The sequence below is a fragment of the Vigna angularis genome, chromosome 5, assembly GCF_016808095.1.
Source record: "Vigna angularis cultivar LongXiaoDou No.4 chromosome 5, ASM1680809v1, whole genome shotgun sequence".
NCBI classification, from domain to species: domain Eukaryota; kingdom Viridiplantae; phylum Streptophyta; class Magnoliopsida; order Fabales; family Fabaceae; genus Vigna; species Vigna angularis.
Window position 1 is genome coordinate 39563264 of NC_068974.1, and position 24520 is coordinate 39587783.

At 32.1% G+C, this 24520-nt stretch overlaps 2 protein-coding genes across 4 annotated transcripts; both read right to left on the reverse strand.

Annotated features, from left to right (window-relative positions):
- Window positions 1–131: 131 nt before the first annotated feature.
- Window positions 132–5555, reverse strand: LOC108340679 (uncharacterized). Of its 3 annotated transcripts, XR_001833245.2 has the most exons (8): window positions 5283–5555; window positions 4943–5033; window positions 4503–4618; window positions 4227–4286; window positions 4084–4149; window positions 597–803; window positions 461–514; window positions 132–337 (listed from the first exon to the last, which is right to left on the reverse strand). XR_001833245.2 is itself a non-coding variant. In XM_017578197.2 (7 exons), exons 1-6 carry the CDS (start codon window positions 5337–5339, stop codon window positions 606–608), a joined length of 588 nt encoding a protein of 195 aa, XP_017433686.1. In that variant the 5' UTR covers window positions 5340–5554; the 3' UTR covers window positions 132–514; window positions 597–605. The 3 variants fall into 3 exon arrangements, 2 of the variants coding, with proteins under 2 accessions (XP_017433686.1, XP_052733629.1); XM_017578197.2 differs by having other exon boundaries at window positions 132–514; window positions 5283–5554; XM_052877669.1 differs by lacking the exon at window positions 5283–5555 and adding an exon at window positions 5201–5233 and having other exon boundaries at window positions 132–514.
- A 2410-nt stretch (window positions 5556–7965) lies between these two features.
- LOC108340452 (protein EXPORTIN 1A) lies at window positions 7966–20640 on the reverse strand. The gene is made up of 32 exons (XM_017577849.2): window positions 20328–20640; window positions 19921–20037; window positions 19147–19239; window positions 18981–19052; window positions 18376–18483; window positions 18223–18305; window positions 17444–17582; window positions 17299–17367; window positions 17144–17221; window positions 16993–17055; window positions 16866–16910; window positions 16657–16764; window positions 16349–16447; window positions 15426–15632; window positions 14936–14995; window positions 14499–14609; window positions 13471–13568; window positions 13280–13388; window positions 13034–13099; window positions 12809–12907; window positions 12572–12652; window positions 12373–12462; window positions 11536–11621; window positions 11335–11415; window positions 11069–11251; window positions 10829–10895; window positions 9938–10048; window positions 9693–9800; window positions 9365–9502; window positions 9157–9294; window positions 8986–9090; window positions 7966–8586 (listed from the first exon to the last, which is right to left on the reverse strand). Exons 1-32 carry the CDS (start codon window positions 20424–20426, stop codon window positions 8464–8466), a joined length of 3234 nt encoding a protein of 1077 aa, XP_017433338.1. The 5' UTR covers window positions 20427–20640; the 3' UTR covers window positions 7966–8463.
- Between the last annotated feature and the right edge of the window lie 3880 nt (window positions 20641–24520).

The window sequence follows — 24520 nt, forward strand, 5'->3', positions numbered from 1 at the left end:
CAGAAATATTAAGCCTATGTTTTAATATACATAAGAAACTTCATGGATGTTGACTGAAGTGAGAACTAAAGCATTAGTAGCTTCTATTATCATAAATTCCAACGATAATGCTATAAAGGGGGAAAAGAAGGTAAATAATAGCAGCCACCCAATTGAATTGAATTACAATAAAACGTTCCCGAGAATAACGAGAAGCTCCCAATGCAATAATTAGTCAGAAGCACACAGAAATAGTGGCGGGAGAATGAACAAGTGATCTAGTATCCATGGCCCTTTATGTGGTGCACGTTCACTTAGAAAGGCATAACACAAGCCAAAAAGAATTTGGTTGATGAATCTTCATACACAAATTTGTATAACTGGAGTAAGTCACGTATCTTAAGCACCCACTCTAGAAGCCAAAACAGCTTCATACTAACAGTGCTTCAGATGTAAACCAAATAAATTGATAATCACTCACCTCATCTTTGAACAGCCACGCACTCTACAAAGTCATCCTGAGGCCAAAATACGTCTGCAGTAAAGAATACACATACAGTGTAACGGGATGATAAACAGCAGGTGGCTAAGGATTGAGATAATATGGTAATTCAAACCTTGAAAAATTAGATGGATGAAGTTCCTAGTCCTATTGAAGAATATCCGGCAGCTTTTCTCTCCTTCAGAGTTGTGGACAGCCAATCCAAGCCCTCATAAAGGCCATCTCCCCGAAGAGCACAAGTGCCCTGTATGTGCCACTTTCTATTCTTGAGATCAAAGAGACCTAATCCTTCACATACTTCCCTTGGTGACATTGCTCCTCTCTGAAAAAGAAAAAAATAATATTAACAGATATTATAATTAGACTGATAATAGTGCAAAATTCCGTAAACTGTTTGGAAGGGATTAGTTTGTTCAAAAAGAACGGTCTGCCACTACCACAATTACTGATAATCATAGTGTTAGGTTCCTGGGTTTGGAACCTAACAACACACCCTCTCGATGCCAATAAAAGAGATGAAACCCAAACAATAACACCCACTGACAACAGATAATAGAGATGAAAGAATGGACTCTCTTATTCACAGTAGTAGAATTGTCACTTTATAGAGAATGGGGTTGGGAGCATAACCTCCCTGGTTGAGAGCATAACTTCTCTCTACAGGCTAAACCTGACTTTACAAAATAATACCCGATAATCCTCTACAGAGTTACAAGAGCTCTATTTATATCAGCTCTAACCCGCTACCCGTTTTACAATCGACACCCCCACACCCTTAACTCCTAAACCCACCTATTCTATCATCCTATATCCTAACATTACACCCCCTGCAGAACAACCTTGTCCTCAAGGTTGAAACCGAAAAACTTGGTCTCTTGGCTCCTCTTCATCATCTTGTTATCATCTGAAGAGAATCCACTGGCTACTGCCCACCAATTCAGGTCGGGAGGCTTAGGTGGTGGCAATTCCTCCTCCACTATCTTCCATTCTTCGTCTTTCCTTCCTATCACCCCCAAATCCCACACCAAGGTCCACAGTTCTACTTCCTTTATTTTTAACAAATCTTCTGGCTCCCCCCACCTTCTAGCTAGTGTTGGATCCCCCTTGCTGAATACCTTCTTCCCTCCTTGATTGAACACCCTAGTCAATACCGTTCGGTTTCGTCCTATACTGGGCAACACCATTCGGTTTCGTCCTTTAACGGGCAACACCGTTCGGTTTCCTATCGAACCGTGCAACTTCATCGCTTTTGGCTGAATAGGGCCTCCAGCCGAGAGAGTGGACAACTCCGTCTGCTTCAGGTCTAATTCAGTCTTGGATTGCTAGGCAACCTCACCTGGGATATTGCGGGATATTGCGCTTAACCTCAGACCGTTCAGTCTGTGTTGGTTTTCTTCCTCTGCTCATCCCCCAAGCTCACCTGGTATGGTTGGGTATCCTCCATGGGTAAACCCCGTTCCTCGACCAGTCCCTTGCCTATGAAATTGTGGCTGGCTCCACTGTCGGTCAAAACCATACTCGTTCGGCCCCCTATCAAACCGTTCGGCTTCATCATTTTTGGCTGAGTGAGGCCTCCAGCCGAGAAAACAGACATCTCCATCTGCTTCCGCTCTACTTCGGTCTCAGCTTCCTCAGTCTCCACCTCTTCATCCTTCCCCAAAATAACCGTCCCTCGACTCTTTTTTGGCCACTGATGGCCTGGACCGAACGGTCGTCCTGGATTATGGCGATCGGCCTCTGACCGCTCGGTAACTTGCAATAGGTCTCGGACAGTGTCACTTCTTCGCTCGGTCGTCCCCAAGACGATTGGTCTTCAATCCCGCTCCCGTTCCCGACCTTCTCGCCTCCCTGGAATTCTTCAACATCCTTTGTAATCCGCATCGCCACCGTCCCCGTCTGTTTCGATGCTGCCAAACGCTCAACATAGGTTCCAAACCTTGTCACCATGGCTTTCTCCTTCCAGGCTCTAAACCAGTAGCCCGCGCTGCCCTCCATGCTTATGTCTGCGAACCACACTTTCTCCTCCTCCGCTACTCCTTGAAGCTCGAAAACCCTCTTCGCCCTATTGATCCAGTTTAACGGGTCCAACCCTTCGAAAGTTGGCAATTCTACCCTTTTCTTCCCGCTGGGTTACACTTCATGGCGTTCATCCCCTCTCTCCCCTTCCTCTTCCTCTCGCTGGTCCCAATGTTGGCCGTCCTGGTTGTGGCCTCGACCACCCAACCTCCTTATGATTTCTTGCAAATCTTGGCGTATTGCAGCATAATCTTGGCTTATTGCAGCATAATCTTGGCATATTGCTGCATAATCTGCTCGCAGCTCCCCTGTTTGCGCCTTCATTCTATCAACTGCAATTTCCTTCACCCTCACACGATTCCGACGGCATCTCGATCCGGCAGGTCGGACCAATTTGCTAGGTTCCTGGGTTTGGAACCTAACAACACACCCTCTCGATGCCGATAAAAGAGATGAAACCCAAACAATAACACCCACTGACAACAAATAATAGAGATGAAAGAATGGATTTTCTTATTCACAGTAGTAGAATTGTCACTTTACAGAGAATGGGGTTGGGAGCATAACCTCCCTGGTTGAGAGCATAACCTCTCTCTATAGGCTAAACCTGACTTTACAAAATAATACCCGATAATCCTCTACAGAGTTACAAGAGCTCTATTTATATCAGCACTGACCCGCTACCCGTTTTACAACCGACACCCCCACACCCTTAACTCCTAAACCCACCTATTCTATCATCCTATATCCTAACACATAGAGTGATTTTTTTTTTCTGGTATTAAATGTTTTATGGTCATGCAGAATCATGAGCAGACAAGAAGAAAACAAAGCACTTACTAATAGAAAATGTTACCCAGGAAACAGAAAAAAGATTTATCTTCTACCACACTTTATTTCGGTTTTCTTCTTCTGAGAACTCTGAATATTAAAAGAAATTAAGAAATTATAGTCACAAAATCAAGAATTCCATCACAGATCATTGTCTCTCACTGCCAAAATTTTTACTGCCTGTCCCAAATAATTTTTTAATATTTCATTATACTTCCATCCAACCAAACAACTAACAATCTCCAACTTTCACTCTCTCCCTTCATCGCCCACCCGCCTTTATTTCTTCCGTAACAAACACTGGAGTAAGAGAGAAGAGCTGAGACAAATACATAATTGTTAAAGAGCTTATTTCTTATAAAAGAAAACCAAGGGCTGGAAGTAGCCTTTAAATAAAAGTTAAGACAAGTAGTTCTAAAAGGTAAAAAAAAAAAACTTCAACTTTATTAAGGCTTGGATTTTTGAATTTTAACCATTAATTAGTTTAAGTCATAAAAAGTTAGGCAAACATGGCTTATAGTTAAGTTTGACCCTTTCCAACTTAGACAACACAAACAAAGCGAAAAAAGGTAAAGAAAAACCAATTTTTGATACAGTTTAAAATGAAATTTGATTAGGAATGTTCGCACAATAGGATGCAACATGGTGGGGTGCATTAGCTGGGAAAGCCAAATACAAAATAGTTATTCATGAAGATAACCATAAACAATTCATTCATCCAAAAAAAACAAGGATAATGAAGAATGAAGGCATACCAGGTCCTGTTTGTTAGCAAGCACCAATATTACACTGTGGAGCATAAACGGATCATTTATGACTGCCTGCAAGTAATCCATAGATATATTCAAACATAGTTTTGAATAACATGGCATATGTGTTCATGTTATGATTTTATTACCTGAAATTCCTGCTTAGCTTTCCCTATCCTTTCACGGTCCAGACTATCAACAACATATATCTGCATAAATGCATAATATATTTATCAATCTGGCAACTATAGAACTGTATCATGTCTTTTCAGTTCAATCGCATAGATGAATGGTTGTATCGTAACACAAGGAAAAATTCACATGTTCCAAATTGCATGAGTTGTATTTTCATTAAGATTCACAGGTTCCAAATTGCATGGTTGTATTGTAACACAAGGAAAAATTCACAAGTTCCTAATTCCTACCAAACCATCAGTGTTGTTGAAATAGTGCCTCCAAAGTGTCCTTAATTTCTCTTGCCCTCCAACATCCCAAACTGTGAAAACAACATTCTTATACTGAACCTTCTCCACATTAAAACCTGCAAAACACTAGAAATTTATAAGCCTCAAACAAACGGCATATAGTTTGGTTCTTTCTAATTTTTCTTCTACTAAACTGAAGTGCTAATAGATATTCCTCAAAACCCATTAATAAAAAAACTACCATGGCAATGCAGAAAAAAAATCTCCATAGGTACGAACAAATCTAAACAGACATGGAAACAATACACACACACATATATGTAGATCACTGACAAGTACACGATTGGCATCCGTTGGGTATCAAGACAGAAATGGATAATTAGCTTATACTATGAAATCTGTTCAAAAGAATTAAACTATGTATTTAGAATGAAACCCACCAATTGTAGGAACAGTAGATAAAACTTCTCCAATGTGGAGCTTGTACAGTATAGTAGTTTTGCCGGCAGCGTCAAGACCAAGCATGACAACCTAAACCAAGAAAATGTTTAAGAAAAGGATAAACATGAAACTCATCCAAAAATTAAGAATGAGTGCTTAGAAGATGAATGAGACTAGGCAACATCATAATTCATGATGATAGCTGAATGTAAACGCAAACTATTAAAAGCAAATAATTGAAACAAAATCAAACTTACAAAGAATGACATATTCATGCTTTTACTAATCGTTATTGAAATTTTAAAAGTAAAAAAAAAAAAATAGGAATGAGGACGAGACCCGCATCTCAGTATTGGCGAAGAATGTATCGAAGAGCTTCCGAAAAGTTTGACCCATGCCTCTCTTCTATTATGTTGCGTTGGATGAAATCGAGAATAATCGATTTGTGATGAGAAAAGCAGAAGATGAATTGTGAAGCTTCGAATCTAATCAGAATAACAGGTAAGGGATTTCAATGGGCGATTCCTTCCCCTACCATCACTTCCATGTTAACAACAAATGCACAAATCAATAATCAATAATACAAATCAAAATAACAATGTGATCTTCTCCTTTTCCTTCTTACTTTATATAACAATATTTTAAACAAAAACATTCTTCTATTTCATTTGTATGTATACGATTTAAATAATAATACTAAATACAATTTCTGATTTAATGAAAAACGTCACATGTTGACATTAATAATTCATTTTATTAAGTTTAAAATAAAATGTATACGAAGATCACAGTCTATTTTAATATTAGTTAGAATAAAAAGTAACAATTTAATTTCGAAATTTATGGATATTTGTAAAAATAAAACAAAGTACACAATAGAAATGTGTTGAATTTGGTGACGAATATTTTTTTCGTAAGATCTTGTTAGATGAAACAATTAACATTAATGAATATTGTCTGAAAAAATGTAATATTCTATTTATAATAGAAAAATATAACTAAATTTAAAATATAAATAAAAAATAATAACAAATTAACTAAAAATAAAATATATATCTAATAACTTAACACATGTTAGATGAAACAATTAATTATTAATGAATATTATCTGAAAAAATTTAATATTTTATTTATAATAGAAAAAAATATAAATTAAATTTAAAATATAAATAAAAAATAATAATAAATGAACCAAAAGTAAAATTTAAAACAATCCGATGGAATATATACTTTTATTATATTCGCGTGAATGTAACGGTATTACAAATAAAATTTAATAATCCTCTACTAAAATTGTGGAATTATATAAAAGGACTGTATAACTTTTTCAGTGTTTGTTATTTCTAAAATATTACCAAAAATATTTTTAAATTATTATTAATGTTGAATGTAACATTTTAAAAAGTTAAAACTAATATTTTAAAAACATGAGTTGAGTGAATTTGTTATTTACATTTACATGCTAATTAAATTGTTGAACTTTTGATATATTTTTCCTTTTCAAATGGCATTTTAAGAGTTTTATATAATACAAAAATATAACAAACTTTTGTGTTCAGTGTTTAAATGGTATATATATATATATATATATATATATATATATATGTGTGTGTGTGTGTGTGTGTGTGAATTTGTTTTAAGAAAAGATTTATAGGTGTCAACTAGCCGCATAGCTTGTGTGTTGAAAGAGTAATTTCCGTAAAATGCAAATCTATACAAATAGAGTGTCTATAATGCAAATTTAGGTAACTGCAACTCCATACTCAACTCTACTCAGAGGTGTGGGTTTTGCCCTAAATTGGTGTTTTTAAACTAAAACTGCTAAATGTTTGTATGTTTGATTTATTTATTTTTTCCTTTCATCTGCAATTATCGTATTCTGCAATTCCAATGAGTGAACTACTTTATTTTGACGTCTGGCTTTGATAAAAGGAAAAAAATACAACCACCATAAAGTGTCATCATCAGTTAGTAGATGGAGTTTCAAATATAAAGTTTTCTCTCAGTGGCAATGGTAGAAAATAACAGAAAGAAATTAAGTAGCCTAAAATAAAGTTTCTAGGGTATTGGCTAGAATGGGCTGAATAGTATGAAAAAATTTAACCAACCAAAAGATAATGCTTTCCTTCCTCCCGCGATCATTTCAAGGGCAAACTTATAATCTGTCTCAAATGATTCACAAAATCCTCTCTCCACAACTATTGTCATTCATTCCCTTCTAAATTACATCAAGATTTAGGAGCGGATTTCATACAAAACTCCAACTACCAACACGAACTTTGTATTCAATCACCATCCCAACTGCGAGGGATTCCACAAAAAATATTGAAATGTTTGGCCATTAAAATTTTGGATACAAAATTGAAATTTAAAACATAAAAAACTATTTTGAATTAAATAATTTGTATCTTCTAAAATATTATACTTAATAAATTAAGATGGAATAATTTAGTCCCTACGATATATTATCAAAACAAATACTTAATATTGAAAATAATTATCAATTCATTAAAATATATAATAAGTAAAATAATATCTAAGTACATTAAAAATGTAAATATTGACATTTTGCCGTCAATGTAGAGAAGAAAAATTGACAATAAGAGAAAAGGGAGTCACTGGGAAGAAGGGAAAACAAGTACACAATCGATGAAAATAAAAGGTATACAGATCATAGAGAAAGATATATAGGGAAAAGAAGCACAGATCTAGTAGGCATACAAAAGAAAGTAAAGAAAGTCTTCACAAATAACATTTTAATAAAGTTTAAAAATTTACAGTTTTAACTAAAATAATTTTCGAAAAGTATTTAATTGTCCCCCTAAAAATTTGACTGCACACTACCCTAAGGTTCCGCCACCTTTTTCTAAATAAATATAAATAAGCGTTACATTACAGAACCTAAAATTAAATAAAATTAAAAAGACCATAAACTAAAGATATTCACTACTAACTATGGAAAGACAATAGTAGTATAGAAAAAATATCTTCTCTCGATTGGGAGAGAATGAAGACACACTAATTAATGAAAAACCATATATTAAGTGCACTCATGGTACATAAAATCAATATCCCTAAAAATTAATTGGTGAGGGAAAAAAATACAAAATATCAAACCACAAGGGTTTTCTGCACAAACCGCCCGAGGTTAGGAGGTCACACCTAAGGAGTCATCAATACTCGGAATGAGTCTTCCATCCTGCGATTCTATATAAAGATATAGATGCCTTCATGAATCCCCTTACAAATAACAGAATATTATCATATCCCCAATTAGAAATTGAATAATCTACACTCACCCATGAACAAGGCAGTATCCCCGGCCAGCCAAAACTTTGAAATCGGGAACTGCCAAACCAGTCCCAATTTAAAATATTGGGAAGAGGAGGAAAACTAAAGTTGGAGGAAAACTCTGCATCATCTCTTCTCAAAAGTACCTGGCAATGGATTCAATCAAAGCCTGTGAAACAAGTTAAAATGCCCACCGTATTACTATTAACTCCGACACTATCTAGCATATCTACGAGTCCACCATTTCATCTTGCAATTCGCTAGGAGCAATAAGCCCAGGAATAGAAAGCATTCTTTGTCGTTCTCTCTCTCTCTGAGCCGCAGCCTCTTCAGCATATAAATCTTTGTTATCCTGCGGAGAAAAGGCAATTGATAAACCTCAGGTTTGAATTGAATTACAGGTAAAACTATAGTCAAAATGTCAACAAACCCCACATTGAGTTCGTTCGAATCAATTTTCTCCAGAAAAAAAAAAATCTTTGTGCATATTAAAAATTTAGAGAAGTCAAAATTAATTTCATTTTTTTCTTAATTTTCTCTTCTATACATACTCACGGAAGTTCCAAAACAATTTACAGAGCACATATAAAGCAAACTAAAACTATTGATAATTTTACCAATTAGAGAGCAAAATGCTAATCCATAAAGTCACTAAAACAACCAACCCAAAGCGAAGTAAGGTGGAGTGTAACTTTCTAGGTACAATGTGAAGGATAACTCATACCATTAGCTCAATGAATTAAATAAATACCTGAGCTGAAAATTCTTTGGACTGGATAAGAAAATCTCGTATATGATTTTTAAAAGTAGATAGATCATTGGTTGACTCGAAGAGTCCATTAACAAATTGAGTAACCTGCAAATTTCTTCAAATTAGTCATTTGTTTCAAGAGACAAATATTATTTATTTCTCTACATTTACCTCTGCTGCGGTCATGTTGGGAAATGAGGTGCTTAGAAGTTTTATGGTAAACTCTCGTACAAACGCAGAATTACTTGGGTAATGATATGGACCAGTAGCAACATCCCAAAGAGCCTCAGTTACGACACCAGTTTCCACCTGAAAAAGACAGCTCGTTATTTTTGCTATATTTTACAAAATAGAAAAACAAAGGATTGTGACACAGTACCAAACAGAACAAATGCTGAAGCACCAAGACATGCAATTTGAACCCAGGCTTGTGAAAAGTATCAGTCAACACGGCGAATATCTCTTGCTCAATTGTCAAAAAGTATGTCCGATAAAACTGATTACAGAACTCTGAGCCCTGTTACAAAGAACATTCCACCAAAATATATATGAAAACAAACATATTCGCCAACACAGAACAAGATTAATTTTACTGTGGATGAAAAATTATAACTTATTGTTTAGAATAGAGAACGTGTAACGAATCATCCCAAAAGAAAAGGTTGCATAAAGTGAACAAATAAAACTAGTATGCAGAAAGACCACACCTGAAACTTCTTTAGCATCTCTAACAACAGGTTCAGCCCAGTTTCAGCAATATTTCTTTCAGTGTGCCGAAAAGCCCATATGATAGAGTCCATAACAAGCTTCAATTGCTGGCACAAAAATTACAAATAACATCAGACAGACAAGATCACAAAATTTGATAACACACACAGTCAACAATTAAAACAAAAATAAAAACCGCTTATGACTGGTATATCGTAAGCAGAGATAGAGAACATAACACAACCTGACTTGACAGGCAGATTAATGCAGGAAAACAATGAGTAGCTATGGCACGAAGAAGAGAGAAGAACTTGAGGCGATGCTCTGGGTAATCTTCAAAATTTTTTGTAATCATCTGCACGAAAGAATAAAAAGAAAAACAATTGTTCAGTGTATTAAACACCTGCAAATACAAAATAATTATGTGCCATCACAATTGATAGAAATTACAAGTTACAGAACTTCAACCTCAAGCATCCAAAAGTAACCACCCTAAGCCTTCTATAGTGGATGAAACAACACCAGTGTTCTATTATAGTCGATCATGTCTACAAACAAACAACTAACTAAAAAATCTCCCATAACTCCGCCCACCTTTGACAATTACACTACCATTCATCTAATCTACTCTGTTTACTAGAACTCTGCACGTCTGTCCACACAGGTCTAAATCAAATGTGGAGAAACTCAACCAGTTTATCAGAAATATGCTCATGTCCAAATTTATCCCTCTTCTCCAAATATGCCTTTTAACATTTGCAGTAAATTTGTATCTAAAAAACAATTCTGATATACATTTAGAAAAGAAAGCTATTTAAAAACATTTGAATGGATGAAGCTGATTGTCGAATAAATGGGTCTCAATTACAAATAATAATAATAATAATAATAACAATAATAATAATAAACTAGAACATATGTATCATAGCTGAATATTTGCAGTAAATTTGTATCTAAAACACAATTTTGATATAAAAATAACATAATATACTTTTACAAAAGAAAGCTATTTAAAAATATTTGAATGGAAGGAGCTACTTATCGAATAAATGGGTCTCAATTACAAATAACAATAATAATAATAATAATAATAAACAAGGACATTTGTATCATAGCTGAATATCCTACACAGTACCTCAAGTGTGCACTGAAAGACAGCTTCAAATATGCGTGGTACATCTTCAATCATTGCAGATTTATATCTGGAAGAGAGATACAAAAGAGATGAACGACACATACTATTCAAAACTAACAGAAAAGACATCACTACTCTATTCTTAGGAGGTAAAGAACATATACAAACTGAAAATTAGATTTCAAAGCACCACACCAGTCAATAAAGAATGGAAACAAAAATAAAGTGACAGAAGCATACTTATTCACAATTGTGGCAAACAGTGACAAAACCTCTGACTCCCTAGCATCAGGAACATTCCTCGCATAATCTCCAAGAACAGGATCCATCATTGGAGGCACGAATTGTTTGCCAATTTGTGGTTGGTCTTCCGCCTTATCCAAGAATGTCTCAATCAGCTTGAGTGTTTCCCTCTTGACCGAACTGCGTGAATATAAACATGGTTAGTAGTAGAGTCAACAATAATCACAGAGTACACAACCAATACATCTTTTTGATGGTCTTACCGTAGAAGTTTCACGTAGGATGTTCTAGAAGTATAAGGTCCCCCTTCAGTAATACTCTTTGAAATAAGCTCGCTGTACATTCTGGGGTAAGAATACAAAGAAAACATGATTCAGCAAAAAAAAAATATATATCAAACTATTTGTTGCTGAATAACAACTTCCTTACTAGAGAGTCCCTGAATATAAAAAACTAGAACTTGCCTGTACACATTCAACATGTCCAAAAAGATCATCGAGATTTGGGGCAAGAAATATGTCCCTAAAGAAGATGCAACACTTGTATTCGTCTGAAAGTAAGAGAGATTAAAATCACAAACTTAACAACAAAAGTGGGTAGGACCCAGGATTGAATGCTAATTTACAAGCAGAACAATTAACTATTAAAAATGAAAACCAACTTGACGGAAACTTAAAACGACAAAGATTATGAATGAAGACATTCTATTTTGCTAAAGGACTAAATAAGGAATTATGTTCCCTTAACACAACATGTACACCTACTCTGACATGGACACTGAAGAAAACACTGACACAGTGACACCACTAATATAGATACTCATCATGACAAAATTCTCAATTGAGAATTAAGACAAATAAAATTCACACTATAAAAACAATTGTTATAGTTTGCCTGGAATAACAAATCATCTTTTACTATTTCTATTCAAGGTGTCACTTTCTTTATTCCTCTCCAAGCAAGAGATATAAAGGTGTACAACATGTGTCAACAAAATGTTTTAGCTGAAAAAAATATTTTATTTGTGACAGTTAAGGAAAGTTGAACACAGCACCGCCCTATTCTATGTAAGTGTTGGTGCTTCCTAGCTGAAAAATCCCAGGACAAGACAAGGAGAACAAACTCACCATTCTCTAGGCAAACATCAACAACAAATTAATTCAAGACTTTCTATCACTTAACATGAAACAATATACTAAATAAGCCTATAAACCCAAATTACTTAAATAGCATGGAGAGAGCTAAATAAAGAACATACAGCAGAGTCACAACAAAATTTTATAATGATTTTAAGGCCATACCTGCAATATATTAAGCACTGTCCGGATAACATCCTGATCCTTTAAAAACTCAACATTTTGATGAGCCTGCCCTATAATTTCCATCCATTTCTGAAGAAAAGTGGAAAGTCGCATACATATAATATTATGGTTTACAGAATATTAAAAAGAAAAAAAAGATTTAGATTCTTGTCTATCAAGAAAAATATTTAGCATATACCTGATTTGGGAGCTCCATCAATCGCTGAAGATATTCATCTCTCTTCTGCGCATCAGACTCTGCCTGAATCATGTGACCAACCTACAATACAAGAATATAACTTAAGTATGTGCAAACACAAGTATACAAATACAAGAATATAACTTAAGTATGTGCAAACACAAGTATACAAATAGAGCGTATGGGAAATTATGTATATATATTTAACCAATGAATTAAAGATTTATAAAGGCATACAGATTCATAGAAGGAATGTATTTGATGAGGTTCAAGATCCATAATGGTGGTGGGAAGGCCTGTCAGAAGCTCAGACACAAACGGTTCATTTTCCCCAACCTGAAATACCAATCATTGTGACAGTTAGGGACAATCTCGTAATGAAGAAAACACCGTGTACTCAATATGCAAGCTTGTATAATAAAATGGCTACATTTCTTGGAAGAAAAACTTGCAGCCAATTACCTGAGTGATCACAAATTTACGCTTGCACTTCTGCACTATTTTCAGAAATGTGTCACAAGCCATATCCTGAAACATAAAGAAACATAATTATAGAAAGCTTTAACAATTGACGACCAACAAACAAAATAAACATAACAAGAGGTTAGCTTAGATTAAGATCATATTCCACCAAACCATGATTTGTATCATGCGAAATAACATGCCAGCAAAAGTAGAGACAGAAAGCTCCAAAGTAGGAAAAATAACCTGAACTCCAGGATGTGTCTCATGCATAAACTCAAACAACTTATTCACAACAGTTTTAAGGAATTTCCAATGAGCTCTTAAAAATCTTGGATACTGGCCCACAACATACCTGCAAAAAATACATAAGAAAAATAAAAGCAGTGCTAAACAACAAAATACAAAAGAAAATGTCACATGGAAACAATTCTTACATGATATTACTTGCAATAACAGCTTTGTTATCTTTTCCCTTTGTAATTTCACAAAGGTTTAATAAGTCACGAATGACCATAACCAAAAATCTGTTTTCCTGCAAAAGATTCAAGATGATTTAACTACAAATAGTGAAGAAAAATATCAAACCTAATAAAAGAATGCCACCAAAAATACAGAGGTAGTCAACAAAATTAAAACAGTTAAGAAAGTCAAGCTATGAATGAATCAATCTCGCCAAATCAATACAAACTCACCAATTTCACATCCGGTTCTAACTATTCTAGTTGAAAAACAAGTTTGCTTCCGAGTTGACTTGGAAGCCATGACTACCAACATAACTCGTCTGAGTTAACGAGTTAACTCGCAACCATTATCATGTATTTAAATTAGAAAACCAAACATACAAAAAGATTGAATGTCATTTTCTTCAAGAAAAATTGATGTCCAAACATACATAAGGAAATTTGCAAAAAAAATTGACAATTTCAACGATCACACTAGCAAACATGTTGACTAAGTCCTTGAGTGGACCTCAAATTCAGTGTACAAATTTCAGCTTGGTACATATAACTTGTATACTTCAGCTTTGAGGGAATGTCAAAAAAGTTAGAGTTAGTTGAATACGCTAACTTTTTAGAATAGATTGACGTATACACCATATTTTACCTATCTAACCATTATGTAGGTTGATCTTTACTTTTGTTGTACATCTTTGATGCAAGGCTTCCTATAAACGAATGAGGAGTTAGCTGAGATAAAACAATCTCTCGTAAGCTTCTTCTTTTTTCACTTTCATGTCTTCAAGTATATCATTCAAGGTTCTCCAATATTCTACTTAATAAAACTTAGGTCAACAAAGTGAACACGGTTGTCCTAAAATTTATGTGTAAAAAAAATTTAAAACCAACATGGTACAATTACAAAAAGAAGACTTCAAGGGCTGTACAACTCCCCATTTGATTTTCAAATTGAATGCATATAGGATCATAATATCAATTGGTCAAGAGCATGAAGTTTAGAATACCTGTTCTTCCATCATAGAACCGGATATAGAACCTATTGCCCAGCATAGTGTATTTAAATTGTTCCATGTCCAATCCTCACCACTAAGCTGCTTACTCAATTTCCTCAGCATCTGGAATTACAAAATAACATTAGAAACAAAAAGCCATACGTACCAGCCCAAACATACAACAGTATTATAGGTAGCCTTTACATCTAAGCCAAAAGAATTACATAGCTACATCTTCAGCTTATTCAGTTTGACTCGAGTCCACTAATGTTGTATTTTAACATTTGATACTGTGGTTTTACCATTCACTAAATGAAAGTTCGGCTCATACTTTATAAAACAACAGTGAATTTCCTAGCAATAACAATTATTAAACCAGATAATACGAAACAAAAATAATAATACGATTGCATTTCCCAACAAAACAAAAGGTATTCAGATCCATATACCTGCTTTTCAGTATCATCATGATCAAGATGTGATAAATAAATAAGAGTCTCCCTCATAATCTGTATAAAAAACAATGACAAGTGAGTGACAGATTAGATTAACTCTAATTAGATATTATTTAGGACTTTAATTCTTCTTATTTGAGGACTTCCTTAAGCAGCATAATTAGTTTGCATTAGCTTTTAATATGTATTGGATTAGATTATACTTATTTCTATGATATGCTTAAATTTCACTAGAGTTATGATAATATTTCAGAGTATCAAAATTGAATCAGAGTACTAAGCATCTAGAGTAGTAATATGGCATTTTCCCCACTGCTTATCCATGAAAAAGTGTCTAAAAGTAAATAAATATCACGACCAATATTAAATGTAACCAATCTATTAAAACACTATTTTGAGGATAAAAAACAGAGACAGTTTTTTCATGTATAGTAATGCATATTCAACACTGACATTTAGGAGAATTAAGATGTCATCTTATAACCTTGTACTGAACAAGAACATCATTGTCTTTCAAGGTTTCACGAACAATGTTCCCGTTTTCATCTTCAACTATGAGAACTTCTTCAGGTTTTGCCATTCGACATATCATGAGCATTCTCAGCTTTGACATGGGACCGGCATACAGTTGTCGGCGCTGAAGAAGCTGAGAACCGTGTCCATCAACCATACCAGGGAGCATTGCTGGTACCTACTTATTACGTTGATGAAAATACATAAGTAACACTTAGGCATAACATATTCCAAGTGTGTTTGCAAAGAAGATTGAAGCATGCAAGACATGGAGATAAAAAATATGCGAATAATTACATTGATTAAAATATATATGAACAAAACAAATGATTCATGCATTATATAACCCAGCATAATATTTTTACATTTTAACACCTAAGGTCAATCTATTTTGTCATACTTGAAAATGAAATCTTCTAAAAGAGTGAAACACACAGAGGAAGTCACACAAGAAAACAAAAAAACAGAGAACTATACATTACAAAGCTTCTTCTAAAAGTTCAAAAAATAAAGAGTAAATCAATGAAGAAAATGAGCAAAGGAAGCAAAATTGCAGAGAAAAGGGTGAGTAAAAGAAGTAAAACTATGACTGCACAACTGCTATCAAACTAATTGCCTTGTAATTTTACTAGTTTAATTAATTAAGAGCTTTCACAACTATGTATCTTATCTTAACCTAATAAGATTATGCTATTAAATTATGAAATTGTTGTAAAGATGAGTAAAAGACCAGCAGTATATAAAAAACTGAAATAATTTTATTCCTAGCACATTTTTCAGTATGAATATTATAAACCAACTCAGATTTTGCTAAACAAGTTTTTTAGTTAAGAAAAAGATAATTGTTAATCCTTGACTTTAACAATCAATGTGGTAGCATTAGAGAGAGATCACCTGAAGTCCCATCAGGGTTGCTGCAGCAGCAGGATTGTCCAAACTTCGGTGTGGTTCAAACAGCTCCGACACCAAGGAATTCCAGTAGTCCAAACAGACCTGTTATTTTTTAATAAAACAAGATACAGCATGAACCTAGGAATTTAGAAAAGTCCGAAGTGGAACGCAAACAAAACCAGAATGCACACATGTCCGCTAACCATTGGGAGGGAATGCAGAAGACATCTATAAGACTAACATAAAATTAAACACAAGCATTCATAACAGAAGAAATATTTAAAAGCAAGAACATTTCAATATCAGCATACCTTAAAAACCTCAGTATCATCAACATAAGAAATGTTGATAAGATATTCAAGGCCTACAAGCAAAGCAGCTATATTCTCTTGAGTGGATTCCAGGATACGAATGTGAACCTGCATAAATAGAAAGGTTCCAAAATATTGTTACGAGGATTAGAAATAAAAGAGAAGACATCTCCCATGAGAAACGTCATACAGAAAAAAATTAAACTTGCCTTGTAAAAGGATGTGAAGAAAAGTGCCAGATTCTGTATAAATGCCTACACAAAAGAAAAAAGGGTCAGTCAAATACTTTCACAATTAATAAGGCAAATTAGGCATCTTTTTTCAACAAAGACTCACTTGCTCCTCAGTTGAGCCCTTTGTATACGCGTCAGGAATATCTGAAGTTGGTGGGAGTATACTCTGCAATAAACACGACAATGTCAAAAATCAATGAAACAAATAAATTCAATATAATCAAATGATTACATAAGTGGAGATCAAAACAAACCTGCAACTGGACCATGAATATGTTATACATCTTGACATACTGCACATCATAATAATTTCCAAATTGAAGGGCTGCCACCTGCAATAATAAATAGTGAATTATTGATGTCGAAAAAATTAGGGAAAAGTGCAAGTGCACGTAAGGGAGGAATATACCTCAGTTAAACACTGCAGTGTTAGGTTCCTATATGCTGGGAGTGGGAAAAATTTGAGGAGTGTCTCAAGCTGGTACGTAAAGCAAATATCAGTCTATGAAATCCTCAGGAAAAAAAAGGACATTTCAACTGAAAACTTCACATACTAATGGTGATTCAAATATATAACCCAGGGGAATCCATGATAAAAAGGCATGCAATGTAGAGAGAGTCGCTCGAATAAGTTCGGTCCTTTGGGAGGCTGATAACACATACAAGCATAACTCATGAATGAGTTGAAATTCACTGCAAAAACCAGTGTAAATATTAGCGGTAAATAGACAACTCATACAAAGTAAATGTAGAAAAATCACACCAAATCACTTAATACATAACTAGCAAAAACACTTTAAAGTATGCTATCTAAAAACACACGGTAAATTTACACCAAAGGAACTGCTGGAGAAAATGATTCCAATTTAGAAACAAATAAGTCAGTATGCTAACGTGTGGTTACAAACGAGCCCAGCAGTAAACTATTCTTAAATCTCTGTTGTTTTCTGAAGATAGTTTCAGTTCCGAAAAAGACAATCCATGGCTGATAAAAAATTACATCCTTTTATGTCAATCAACCTAATCTAGCCCTCCAGTTATTTCACCAAATAATAAACAATTACACCAATCGCAATCTATGTTGGCCCCTACCACATTATTATCATCAAATCTACCTAACAACTAATAAAAGCAGATATTATCTCTCGACATTCTTAGAGTCACTAAATCTCACACTAGTAAACTAAAAATAATATAGCATCTCAACTAAAAATAATTTAAATGGCAAAAACCTTACAAATCTACTACTGCAAAATCAGGCCCAACACAAAATAAAATTAAAATGCTAAGCACAAAAAATGACATTCAGTTATGGTCTATCGAAATGAATTACCTGTTCAAAGATTGTTTAAGCTCTTTTATCTTCTGCTGGGTCATCTCACCTCTTGAAAAATCAAAAACCTCTTCACTCAAAAGCTGTAAGGACATCATTTAGATCAGTAATTTACATTAGGACAGAATCTAAGGTGAAGTAGTCTGAACTTACTTTCAATATAACCATACAATTTTCACAAATTGTTTCACTAGTTTTAGCTGCAGAGACAAGGTCGGGAATAAAACTTCGCCATCTTGCTGGCCATTCATGCTTCAAAATCTGCACAAGGTAAACCCAACATTGCAGGGACTTGAGCAGTGTACAAATTCATGTATACCAAATGATGGTAAAATAATGCATAGCAGATTTTTTCACCTTGATATATGAAAGTATTAAGCTTCTCAAACACACATATGTATGTTACCAATATCTATCTATATCTATTTATATATCTATATCTACATGTATCTACATACATATATATGTGTGTGTATGTGTGTGTGTGTATGCAGAGGCAATTTCCAATACACATAACAAAAGGAAAAAACAAGCCATATGCACCAAATAACAGATTAGAAGAAACAAAAGAATTAATCCAAACAACTTGTAAGCAATATGTACTCACATATGGAGAACAGACAAAATATTCGTAAGAGGGTTGAATTTAATTATGGAAAAATATGGGATAAAACATATGTGATGAACAATGGATTGTGAGACTGATAATTTTATCCTAATAGTCAGTCCAAATAACAGAACAGAGCTACTATTTTTACCTGAACTAATATAATGTTGAGTTTGTTGACATACAGCCTTTCTGATCGAAATGAAGCATCATTGCCAGAAAGCTACGCAAGAAAAATCAATAATGAGATAAATGATAGAGGATCTACGAAAAACTGAAAAGGTCAAGTTTCTGATTTCTTTAAATGCGGTTCATACCTGTACAATGACATCAGAGATGAAATTTTTCATTCCATCTCGCTGTTCAACAGGTAATGCATTCCATCTATACTTAATTACACCTTCTAGAACCTGAACGTAAAAGAAAAAAATACATAAACTAATAAAGTTATCTTTAATCACATTATCAAAAAATAGAAAACTTTTCACCTCCCGACAAATCTTGCTTTCCAAGTCATTGCTCAAATAGAGTTTAAACCCATAATCAAATCTAATGATTGTTTTTGGGGCAATCCTCTTGACAACTAAACTCAAGACCTATGGTACAGCAATTTTCCCAAGATGCACACAAACCATCCATGAGGACAAGTAAAGCTCCTTACTTCACCAAGGATCCTTTCAAATGCAACATCCAACTAATATTATCAAACTATGACCAAGATTTAGATCCCTGACTCAAATTTGGTATGCTAGAAACAATCCCACTGAAAGAGTGTCACTCTAACTACTACACTCAATTTCCTTAAACAATGTATCAAATTTGAACCTTGTGAATGAAAACATGTGGTTAGAAGGGGACCACACACATGTTACCCAAACATTACCATCAAAAATGTTCTAAAGTCAAGACTAAATAGGACTGAAACCCACATTTGTTGTTATAACTATAAGCAAGTCAATACCACACTGGAAGAATACTCCAGGCATTACTATTGAAACTAAAAACAACAAATTAATAATGATCCTTAACAAGAACTATTTATCCCCATTCCGCATAACAGAAAAACAAACTCATAATTACATAAGCCAAACCTGTAAGGCAAAGAACTTAGTATTCAGATTCTGAGTATTTTGCAAAATATGCATGACTTGTAACCACATATCAGGATTGTTTTGCAAGTCACGCAGAATCTGATCAGCGGCATTTCTCTGCATCATTAATGTACGCAATAGTCAGTCAGGCTAAGAACAACACAAGGTCTTCCTTAGTAGCACATTCTCTAAATAAAACATATTATTCTAAAAACTAACCACACTAGTAAAAAAACAACACAACCGAACCAAATAGGTTCAGTTTAACTCCACATTGCACGTGATAACAAGAGGTGAATTGGTAAAACAAAACAGAACCGAATACGCCAGAACCAAGCCGAAAACATAGAGTTATTTGAATTGAGTGATTAAACCCTAAGTGTAAGTGAAAGAACGGAAAGAGAAACCTCTTCTTTAGATCCGGTGCCATAGAAAGCAGCGACGGTGGCATCGAGGAGGGGAACGTCAATCGGCTGACTCAAATCCCGGAGCTTCTCGGCGGCCATGGAATGAGAGTGATAAAACCCTAGAGTGAGTAGTGTACGGCAGAGCAAGAAAAACCCTAGAGTAGAGCGCGAGAGAGAAAGAGAGATATTTCAAGGAGAAAGAACTGCCTTAGACTTTTAATTTTTATTATTGGAAATATTAAAATAAATGTTTGTGTATATATAGAGAGAAGGAGAGATGAAAAAGACAGCTTGAATTTGAAGCAGAGTTTGAAGGAAAGGAAGATAGGCGCACTTAAAGGGACTGTGTAGATTTTATTTTGATGCTTCGGGAAGCTATGGGCTGTGTTTTGCTTTGTCACTCTTTCGATGCCCAAATTTTCTTTTTGTTGGCCCATTATTCTACCCCACTTATTATTTTATTTACTTTTTTAAAGCTTAAAAAAAAGTTTATTTTCAACTCTATGTCGTTGGTAATTATAATGAAAATTATTTTATTTTAATTACCATTTATTGTTAAATTAGATTGTATATTCTTCACACACGAGTCATCAATTTAGTTTTTTATTTCTAATATTATTATAGATTCCGATTTATTTTCAATAACAAATGATAACTTACTTTTTCTTCAATGAATTTTTTTAGACGTTCTTTATAATGCAAAAGTATTTTTTTCTGATTCTTGAAAATAAATTAAATAATTTATTAAAGACAAAAAGGTCTTAAAGACTATATGGACAAAATATAAATCATAAACACATCTAGACTTTGTAAAATAAACTAACAACGATGTATATTTTAATTTTTTAATAACGCTACAAATTAAGAATGTTAAACATTTATAATCTGTTATCCATATCTATAATATATAATAGAGTATACAAAATTAGTTCATTTGGAGAGAAGTTTTACACGTGGTGGTACATATAAATTTAGCCAACTATTTTTATTAATATTATTTATTTATAAAAAAATTATTTAATATATCTATAACTAATAATAATAATAATAAATATAAAACTAGTCCATTTATAAAGAAAAGTTTTACAAATGACATCACAAAATTTCCCAACTATTTTTATTAATATTATCTATTTATAAAAAAAATATAACTTAATCTGAAAATTATGATATATAGAGAGAGATATAGGTCCTAGAGAAAGGTTTTAACTTACATGGGAATGTAGCCAATTGTCTCAATACTATCTGTTTATAAAAGGATGGTTTAATTTTAAATATTTCAAATATACAATTTCTTTTTACAAATAGGTCAGTTTTGTAGATATTATGTATTATCCCTGTTTTATTATTAATTCATTCATTTATCTATTTAATTTTATGATTTTGATTAAGGACTGAATTTTGAATTTGAAAGACGAAAAATAAAATAAAATAAAAGAGACTTGATTGGTGTGGTAGAATAAAATTAGTTGTATATTGATATATTTAGAGTATAATTTCTAAAATAATTGATTATAAAAAATAAATTTCTAAAATTGTAAATTAAAGACAACATCATATTTAAATTAAAATATAAAAAATATTACCAAATTTTAATAAATAAAAAATTATATTTCACTATAAAAGTATATTAAAATAAATTATAAAAAATAAATAAATACATTTTTTATTATTTATTTTTTATAATAATAAAATATATTGATGAATATTTATATATATATATATATATATATATATATATATCTTTTACATTTTAAAAGGTGATCCTTGTGTTCACCTTAGTTAATTTTTTTTGTTTTTGTCTCATATTTCCTTCTATGATAACTTTTGAAATGCTTGCTACGCCTCTCAAAAAGGTATAAAAGTTTGTTTTAAAAACTTATTGAGCAATTATATTCTTCGTGGTGTTACAATATACTTTAAAGTACATATTTATAGGGCTGGGCAAAAATAACTGATCTGTACTGTACTATAGTTAACTATACTATATTATACTTAAAAAAACTGATCCACTTTTACTAAAAGTTCAGTATATTATTTTATGGTTTAGTTTTTAAAAACTGAACTTATAACAGTTTCGGTTCAGTTAACTGTGAGAACTGTATCTACTCTTTTTTCGTTCAATTGCTCCGTCTTGCTAAGAAAACGTTAATATTAATAAAAGAAACCGTTCAAATAAAAAATTAATAATGAATTTTTTAAGACAAAATATTTTTATCACAAATTTTTATATTTTTTTATTAATAAACATATATTACTTTTTAAATAATATTATTTTAAGTAATAAAAATAAAATATATTTTTTAAAATTTAATTTTATTAAATGATTAAGTAATATAAATCATAAAAAAAAGACTATATAAAAAAAATAATACTTTAAATATATTATATTCTTTAACATATTAAATATGTAAAAATATGTTAAATAAACTTTTAATGATATTAAAATGTGTGTAAGCCCACACACTAAAATAACTATTTATTTTAAAAATTAACTTACTTTAAAATAAATATCAATATTATTATTTTTAAATGATAGTATTTTACATACTAAAACTAAAATATATTTTTTAACGTTAAATTTTATTAAATAAATATATAATGAAATATCATAAAAAAATAGTAATGTAGTAAAAATAATTAATATTATAGAAATATCAAATGATAAAAAAATTAACAAACGTTATTAAGAGTAATTTTTCTAGTATCATCTTTTATTATATTATAATAATTAATAAATATTAGTTTAATTTTTACATAATAAAATATAAATAATAAATAATTGATTAATAAAACAATTTTACGAGGGAAAAAAATAAATATAAATAAAAAATTATTTTAAAATAAAATAAGTAAATAAATTATATACACATATAAAACAAAAAAATATAAATAAAAAATTAAAAAAATAAATATGAAAGTAAAATAATATTCATGACAAAATAAATATAAATAAAAAAATAAAAAATAAAATAAAATAAAATAAATAAATAAATAATATAATAAAATAATTTCCATACACATATAATGATAAAAGAAATATAAATAAAATAGAAAATAATAATATCAAATAATTAAAAAGTTAATTTGTAAGACACTTATGAATAAAATAAAATAAATATTAAATAAATTTCAATTAAAAAGAACATGTATTGTTATACTATTGAGTTTAAAAACTAGTACAATTCAGTTTAAAATTATTATAGTTATTAGTTCAGTTTAGTTTATATTGTAGTTTAGTACAATTTAGTATAGTTCAGTTCGTTTGATAAAACAAAAAACAGTTCAGTTCAATTTGTCTGAACTGTTTTATAGTTCAGTTCAGTTTAGACAAATTAGTTTTTAGTTTACAAATTTTAGTAGTACAGTGCAGTTCAGTTCTATTTGCCCACCCCTACATACTTATTCATTTATTATTTGAAGAGAAGAGAATCAAGACAATTTTTAAATTAAGTGAAAAGGTAGAGTGAGGAAAGATAGAGTTAATACTAAAAGAATAATTGAAAAAAAAAAATAGTTCAGTTGAAAACGATTATTGAAACTCCATATCTGATTTGAATTCTATGGAGACATTTTTATTGAGATAATTGTGACATAAATAAAGACTACATTGTTTTGTTATGATCCCAAATATATTTTTTAATTTATGATAACAAAATTTGTTGAATTAATTAATGACAAAATTAGGGTGCCTAAATGACTTCAAAGAAAAATGCAGACTTCCAAGAAAAACAAATATTACAGCGAAATAAACAACTTACTCATGAAATTGTTAATTTAGGATCTAATTTAAATGAAGTAAAATTTATATGATTGATGCAAGTATAAGCAACTAAAAATTACAAAAATAACTTATAAACTATAAATATAGTTTAACCTCTATAGTATATGAAACCAACATTATAGGTAGATAGACCCACAGGTCATTTATTTCAGTGAAGACATTCAAAAATTCATAATAACCTCCAAATTGTCCATGCCATGGAACTCGTGACTATGTCAGGGTTTGTCTAGAAAATTTTGACTCCATTTAAAAGAATTATGTTAGAAACTATTTAGAAATGGGAGCAAATAAATATTCATTTGTGTTTAAAGTAACTGGAGATTATCGATTATCTTGAAAATTACAATATCAATAATCAGATCTCCTAAATATAAACTAGAAAGAAAAGCAAATACTAAGAAAAAAAAAG

Excerpts from the sequence above, each read along its gene's own strand:
- LOC108340679 (XM_017578197.2), bottom strand. The coding sequence starts at position 5,339 with ATGGGTCAAACTTTTCGGAAGCTCTTCGATACATTCTTCGCCAATACT. Across the intron at positions 5,034-5,282 it reads TCGCCAATACTGAGATGCGG|GTTGTCATGCTTGGTCTTGA; the intron begins GTCTCGTCCTCA and ends TTCTTGGTTTAG. Across the intron at positions 4,287-4,502 it reads TCAACAACACTGATGGTTTG|ATATATGTTGTTGATAGTCT; the intron begins GTAGGAATTAGG and ends GCATTTATGCAG.
- LOC108340452 (XM_017577849.2), bottom strand. The coding sequence starts at position 20,426 with ATGGCCGCCGAGAAGCTCCGGGATTTGAGTCAGCCGATTGACGTTCCC. Across the intron at positions 19,053-19,146 it reads TCTCTGATGTCATTGTACAG|CTTTCTGGCAATGATGCTTC; the intron begins GTATGAACCGCA and ends TTTCTTGCGTAG. Across the intron at positions 14,610-14,935 it reads ATGATGATACTGAAAAGCAG|ATGCTGAGGAAATTGAGTAA; the intron begins GTATATGGATCT and ends TTGTAATTCCAG.